Source organism: Cicer arietinum, chromosome 4 (assembly GCF_000331145.2).
Source record: "Cicer arietinum cultivar CDC Frontier isolate Library 1 chromosome 4, Cicar.CDCFrontier_v2.0, whole genome shotgun sequence".
NCBI lineage: Eukaryota > Viridiplantae > Streptophyta > Magnoliopsida > Fabales > Fabaceae > Cicer > Cicer arietinum.
Genome location: NC_021163.2, coordinates 58,239,458 through 58,247,050, shown reverse-complemented (window position 1 = coordinate 58,247,050; position 7,593 = coordinate 58,239,458). Strand labels below are relative to the sequence as shown.

Sequence of the window (7,593 nt, the reverse complement as noted above, 5' to 3'; positions counted from 1 at the left end):
TTTCCCTAAAAGGCTCGTAGTCATTTTCCTCTAGCTTATGCTTCTTGTCTTTAAAGCACTTTATGTAATGCATAATAATCGGAAAGAATCAACTGTTTTATATTGTTCGGGTTTAAAAGCTAGGGTTGAGCTGATTGATTGGAAAATCAATCTTTACATTAGGCTAGTATAGGTGTCATGTAATGGGTACTATAAAAAGTTGTCTAGGTGTTTCAGCTTGTCAAATATGTATATATTAACTGGGCCGTGAAAGAAATAATTGCTTGAGCTTGATGTTGTCAAATAGCAAGCGGAGTTTGAACAAATCGTTTTTGTTCCGCGATATGCTATTTAGTCCAAAACATTGTCAAATTAACGGCTATAGAGGTGCTATAGCATTGTAGCTTAGTAGAATTGGAACAAACCACCATTTTCTGCAATCCGAAATTGACATAATTGCTTTGGCTGATATAGAAGCTTATTGAGCCTTTGCTGATGGAAGCCTCTTGAGGTAGCCTTTACTGATTCAGATGCTTTTGTGTTTTTCAGCTGCTACTGTTGCTTCTCAATGGTTGGAGCTTCTACATCAAGACATCAAAGGGCGTCTTTCGAGTAATGCCATATTTATTTGTTTTAATCGATTTTCGGATAGTGAAAATGCTTACATTTGGTTTTTGTGCTTTTTTTTACATTTGCAGCTTTGCGTCGCAGTAGGAGGAGAGTTCGGTCTGTCATCACTACTGAGTTGCCTTTCCTAATGTCGAAGGAATTTGCAAATAACCAAAATTATGACCCTTGTGGTATGAAAATTTCTGCGGAACTTCCCCCTAGCAAAATAGCAGAATTGCATCAGGCAAGATGGACTGCTTTATTTGATCATATGGATGAAGCACTTTCAGAAGAGGAAAAACAACTTGTGAGTTACTCATGGTCTTAAGGCTTATTTTAGATTTCCTTTAGGTCAAGCTATGCTACAAAGGGGTACAATCTGACACAAGGTTAACATACAAAAATAATAAGGTTGTGTTTGGTTTGTTTTCGATATTCATTTTCAGTTTGTATGTCATCAAAAATAATTACATAGCGCCACTTTGTTTTTCATTCTGTTTCCTGTTGTTGAAGTTTTATGAAGGAAATGATGAAAACAGTTTCTTGTTTTTACCATTTCACTTGCAAAATTTTGAGGAAATAGAATGAAAACTAAGTAGCATATTTGTAATTATTAATGGAAACATGTCAACTGAAAAAAAAACTCAAGTTGAATGCCCCCTACTAATGCTGGTTGAAAAAGTCCTATGTCTTCATAGGAATGGTAATTAACTAATTATACTTCAACATGTTTAAAAATGCTAAGGTAACATATACACATTGCTTAAGATCTAGTTTATTTAATTTTAATCATTTTATAGAACTACCTCCTTCCTTTGGTAAGAGGTGGAATTGGATACTAGAGGTGTCCATGGTGAAATTGGATACCTAGGAAGATTCAAAGTTACTTGGCTCATTACAGTGATTTGTGATGTACAATTACCAAGAACAAAGTTGGTGCTCTTTCTCCTTGTCTAAATCTATACTTGTCTGGTTCATTATTTCAGGAAAGTTGGTTGAATCAAATAAAAGAAAAGCAACTGCTATGTGATCAAGGCCTGCAACATGTAAACTGGAGCAAGGCTTTGGCAACTTCAGAAAATAACTCCAGGTAAGTTTTCAATTGGCCAATATATGATTACATACAATTTATGTTGTGATCTTGGCACTTTTGGTTAGATTTGAAGTCTTTAAATTAGAAAAGTTACCTATAATATAAAGTGAAAATAATCACTTAATGTGAATTTATCAATGTTCAGATTTTAGGAGATCAAAATTTGCTCAAATTAAAGCCATTTAATTCTTTGGTGGTCGTATTAATGACTCATTATATTTTAAAGGAATAAGTAGAAAATAGGATTGCTTAGCAATCTTAAATAATTGTAAGAGAAGACAAACTGACCCATAGAAGTTTCCTGAAAATTAGTTTAACCAATCCAATATCAGAGGGATTTTACAGCAGATTGTGCAGTGTAATTAGGTGATGAAAATATGTGTCCTTAAGGTTTGTGAACTTGGAGGGATTTAGCAACAAAGTCTCAGTCATAATTGATAAGACAATCTACATTCAACTGGATGATAATAATAGACATTTTTGTTTACTCATATGGCTATACTTCAAAATATTTTTAATATTAATTTGGAGAATAAGGATAAAAATAAAACAAAACACAATAAGATATAAGCTTAAATGCTACTTGGAGCATCATATGTAGAAAAAGTCTGAAGTTAGATAAATCATTTTACTATATATCTCTACTTTGGTCAAACTTTGTCAAATAAGCTATAAACTATTAATAATTAACCTCGCCAAATAGACTCCCAACCCTGAATTAGAGAGATAGCTGATTTTTCATTTGTCTATTCATGATTCTTTTTTTCATTTTGACTCATTATGAAAAGAATGTTCACTTGCTTTGTAACCCATATTTAATTTATTTTTTGACAAAGAACTCGATGGTCATCATGTACTACTCACTCCGTCCCACAATTCAAGTCGTTGTAACCAAATTTTTGAGACCGTAGGGAGTAATAATTAAACTCCTGAAATTTACCAACATTATATTGGTCCGAGTGGAACAAGACTTATATCACTTAAGTAAGATCTCAGATTTGAGTTTTGTACATAGAAAAAATTTGGTTGTGAGGTGAAACCTCACAGAAATTGGTCAATCAGGTTCCTCTGCTGAAATTAGTCATCGACAAAGCCAGTGGATACTTTAAAAAAAGAATTCTTAAAAATATGCCTCTTTCTCAAAGTTTAAAAGCATGACAGACTGGATTTATTTTGGTATTTAGTTTGGGTATGCATTATGATATGCATATAATTTTCTATGTTTTTTCTGCAGTGTGAAGCCTTATTCACACTTTTGACAAATTTTGATATATATTCTTTAACGTGCAGAGCGTCACAATTAGACAACTCGGAGAAAGAGTTAGCTGTTAATGCCGCAGCAGCTTCCATATATTCAACATGCAATTTTCTACTGTCAGAGCTTAGTTGAGTTTGACATTGAGTTTCATCTGATTATGTTGGTTGTCATGTTTTCTCCTTAATGAGTAGAGATTGCATTAGAAATTGCCATTGGCATGTAGGAAACAATAGTTTAGATTCAAAGATGAGCAAGTCTTGACACTTGTGATTGTAACTCTAGCTGCGGAATTAATTTATTTTTCACTTTCTTTTGACAAGCTCTTTTTATAAAAAATTGACCAATAATCGTGACAAAAAGTCCAATATCATTGTGTTTTTTCTTGCAAGTGTAGTTTACATTCAACTAGCTATATTTACAATCTATTTTAATTATAACATAAAACATCTTAAAAGGCAATCGTAGGGGTGAGCAAATTAAGTTGACCCATTCGTATGGATTAATATGATACACAGGTGGGTTGCAGGGGGTCACAAGATTTTACTACGGGTTTGAGCAGTCAAATGTGAGTGAGAAAACAGGATTCATGGTTATCTGAAACCAATTGTTCCACTTATCTTAAATATAAAATCCATATTTTTTAAGGTGGGTCTGAGTCTCACTTAATCATCACACCATGAGTATGAAATATCATCACACTATCTATCTGAAATATGAGTTGTTTGATAAAAAGTTACGCAAGTATTGATTAAATATTGAAAGTCTAAGATATATATATATATAAAATAGACAAAAATTTGAAAAAATAAACAGTCCAATAAAAAAATAAAAAATTTATCATTCAAATCAATCCACCCGCATAACTTGCTAATCTACACTAATCGAAACCAGCCATAAACCTTTGCAAAAATCGGTAAGAATTGGATCTTTAAATTACAAGCTCAGATTTGAATGTAGGTATTACAACAGATCGGGTCGAAGGTCGGTTTTGCCTTCCCATCCTTGCACCTGCCCTCGTTTCTTATCAAATTAGGCGATATTGACAAATGCTTGTTGTTGCCTTCCCTATTTGGATGGATTGAAAAAATTGGACATGAACCCACCCAAACTTGACCATGCTTAACCCTAGGCAATAGACTTGTGTTATTTTGACATAATATGAGATGATAATTTTTTGTACTCCATCGGTCTAATAATGGACATTGTTTAAAATTTTTGCACACATATTAAAATATTTAATAATTAAAACAAAAAAAAATCATTAATAATCATTCTTAATTATTTGCGTGTTTTGCTTTATTATTAATGCAAAGTACAACAATATTTTAGAAGTTATGTACATTGTAATAATTGAATTGTACTATAGCAAAACATAATTAAAATTATATTAAAAATTTAGAATGACATTCATTTTGAAATATTTTTTTTTTTGTTAAAGTGACATTCATTGTGAGGTGAAGTTATTGTATTTAAAATATATATAATTAATTATATTCAATAAATAATTAATAGATATAATAAGGTGTTACAACTTACTTACGATACACTAAGCACAATTAACAACAATTGTGAATGTATATAATTTTGAGTGTTATTAACCATAATTTTTAGCTCTTGGTCAAAAGAAACATATCATATATATATTTTAACAATTGAAAATTATATTAATTTGAGTATAATTTGCCTGAATAACCAACATTCATTTTAATATTTGAACACCAAAACATCGTGTTTAATGATGTTCAAAATTGCAATTAATTTTACTATGCCCAAGAGTAATGAGTCGCAACACTTTAACCTTGTTATTTTCACAAAAGTCCATAAAAATAATTAATCACAAATTTGAATTTTTAATCAATTAAATTATAGTTGAAGTTTATTGTTCAAATTTTAGAATGACAAGGTGATGGATTGATGTCTCATGTAAAATATATTTTCCAATGTAATGTCCCAATGAACTGTTGGGAAAAATGAACATCAACAATGACTCATCAAGGAAATGTGTTGATGTAAAGCTAGGCTCTAATGTACTAAACTGATTTTAGGATTATCAATTATCTCTATAAACTTTCAGTGTTTTTAGTGTTCATTCACTTTCTTGAAAGCTACTAAGAAAAACATTCATTATATAAGTACTCTAAGTTAAATACGGTTACTTGAAGTTCTTATGTGTTTGGCTCTTGAAAAGAGGATTTATATTGTTGGTATACATAATATCAATTAATTTTTATAAGCCTTTATTCTATTATACAATTCCGTATGTACATGACCTATGATTTCTTTTTTTTTCTGAATTCATTTTAGAAATAGGATGGTGGTACTTATCTCCAGATACATAATTTGATTTTTATGAAAGACAAAATTTATTAATTTTTAATCGAAAAAAAGAGAAATGAAAAGTTCGTAAATAGTATTGCCGATAAAAGGAATTGAACTGTTACATCTCACATCTTTGCCTATTTTAAATATCAGATGTCCACCAACTTTTTCAATGGTAAATCTTATCGTAATGAAAGAAATTCACTTTGATATTGTTTGTAACGACCTAAAGCGCTTTTAGGATTGTGAACTATCCCTAGAAACCAACACAAGTTTATTTTTTGTTTTTGTTTTTATAATTTATTCATCAAATATGAACATTCTTTTTGCCATCTCTTTCAAAATAACACCTACTTACAAATAGACATGAGTATTTTTTGTTATTATTTGCAAAGTTAATCTGAAATTTGATAAGCTCGATTACCAACTCATTAAGCTTGAACATACCCAGTTAGTTGATTTTGAATATAAACAAAAAATTAAAGTATAAATTAAACATAGCGGAATATGTATTTCAAGTAGAATGTAATGAAGTTCAACAAATACATGTTGCTTATAGATTATCAAGTTTTATTCCTACGAAAAATTGAAGGGCATTCACTAAAGAAAAAAAAACTCATGCTTACAATTGAATTAAGAATCAGATTGTTTGCAAATCGAAAGAGAATAAATCCTCAACATAAATTTATAAACTCATATCATCTAATGTATCTTGTGAGATCACATAATTATGACATGCATAATTGACAATCCATTTTGTATACATGGTAAAATCCAAATAACAACAATCAAAAACTTAAGCTAGAAAAAGTAATGAAGAAGTTATTCTGCAATTGAAAGAAAACTATTCTTATAAATTATAATTTACTATTTGACAAAAAAATAAATTTCCTTTCATACCAGTCTCTTGAATTGTGTTGGTACTTAAATCGCACCAGACTAGTTCATCATTTTCTTTTATGAAGAATATATTTCGACTCTTTCCTATTCCAATAGGATGTCCAAGATAAGGTAATGGTCCAACAATGAAGAGCTTAGTCCACGATTCTTCCACACCAATTTCACCCAAAACTGATATGTGAAAAGTTTGCGTTTGTATAATATTAAATATCAGAGCAATGGACTTATTTAACAACCCTAAATGATAATTCACTAATTCCAAATTGATACCATCGTCCGTAATTGAGGGTATGAATGTTCGAAAGAACACTTCATTGCTTAAATCAAATGAGATCAAACATATATTATCCATATTTGTTTCAGTGTTGCCCAACCAATGACACACTCCATTCAAGTACACTTTATGTTGAACACCCCGACGACTAAGGTAGTGACAAAAAATTGTCATATCCAAATCAAGTTTCCTCCAAGAATTACTTTTAAGGCTATATATCTCCCATAAAGGTTTGTACTTATATGGCCTTTTTGACGATATCACATTTCTCGAATCATATTTAAAATTGTACGGATCTGGAAAAAAATCTACATATCGAATAATCTTATAGTCGTCTCTAACAGAATCGTAACCAAATCCATGAAGTTTAAGCACAACATTAACATAAGGTGGTACAGACAACACTGGACTAGGAGGAATGATCTTGAATTCCTGAATAGATGGATTCCATACTACAACTTTTGAACTAGTGCCTTCGACATAGAGACAAAGAATGCCATTAATTCCAGAACCCAAAATATTAATATGACGATCATTGTCTTGAAATGGAGGCGGCCAATCTAATTTGATCCTATTATCAAACTTCTCACCAGAAAGTAAATATAACATAGAATGATTTTCAAAATCTAGTAGAGTCTGTTTTAAGAGGAGGGATGTATCATCATAATAATAAGATCGATTATTAGATATGAAATTTTTGCGATACATGCTCATGAAATGAGGATTTTCAAATAAGAGGACCCATGATTTGCGTACACATGTGAAACGATTCAAAGATTTTAGAGACAATTTTGACAGAATAGAGAAAACAAGATCATCAGATATATAATTGCTAACCTTCTCACTTAAAAGAGCCATTGATTTCTAGGTCTTCGTAAATACGGCGCTCGTACTCTGAAAGAGTTTTACTTGCAATTGTAGCAAACAAGTGCTTAATAAGATCAATGGATCAAGCAAAGCAAAAACAAAACCCACTCAAACTTTTAATGGTTAAAACTTAGGTTCCATTCAAAAGGATTTATGGGTTTGAATTTATCTATACCACTATATAATGGTAAATCAAGAGTTATATATATATATATATATATATATATATATAACAAGAGGTTTTTAGTGTAGATGGAACTAGAAGAGATGGATATGCTATGGAATATCTGTTGG

General features: G+C 30.7%; 2 protein-coding genes across 2 annotated transcripts in view; one reads left to right on the top strand and one right to left on the bottom strand.

Moving 5' to 3' along the window:
* The window catches only part of LOC101497296 (uncharacterized), a 5,259-nt gene extending 2,001 nt beyond the window's left edge, over positions 1-3,258 (top strand). Inside the window, exons 4-8 of the mRNA XM_073367452.1 lie at positions 9-12; positions 529-591; positions 678-895; positions 1,575-1,678; positions 2,972-3,258. Of these exons, the coding sequence (XP_073223553.1) occupies positions 9-12; positions 529-591; positions 678-895; positions 1,575-1,678; positions 2,972-3,071 (489 nt within the window). The 3' untranslated portion in view covers positions 3,072-3,258. The remainder of the gene's footprint in view (positions 1-8; positions 13-528; positions 592-677; positions 896-1,574; positions 1,679-2,971) is intronic.
* Positions 3,259-6,108: 2,850 nt separating this feature from the next.
* Positions 6,109-7,290, bottom strand: LOC101496965 (F-box protein CPR1-like). The gene has a single exon (XM_004498472.3). It carries the CDS (start codon positions 7,288-7,290, stop codon positions 6,109-6,111), a length of 1,182 nt encoding a protein of 393 aa, XP_004498529.1.
* Between the last annotated feature and the right edge of the window lie 303 nt (positions 7,291-7,593).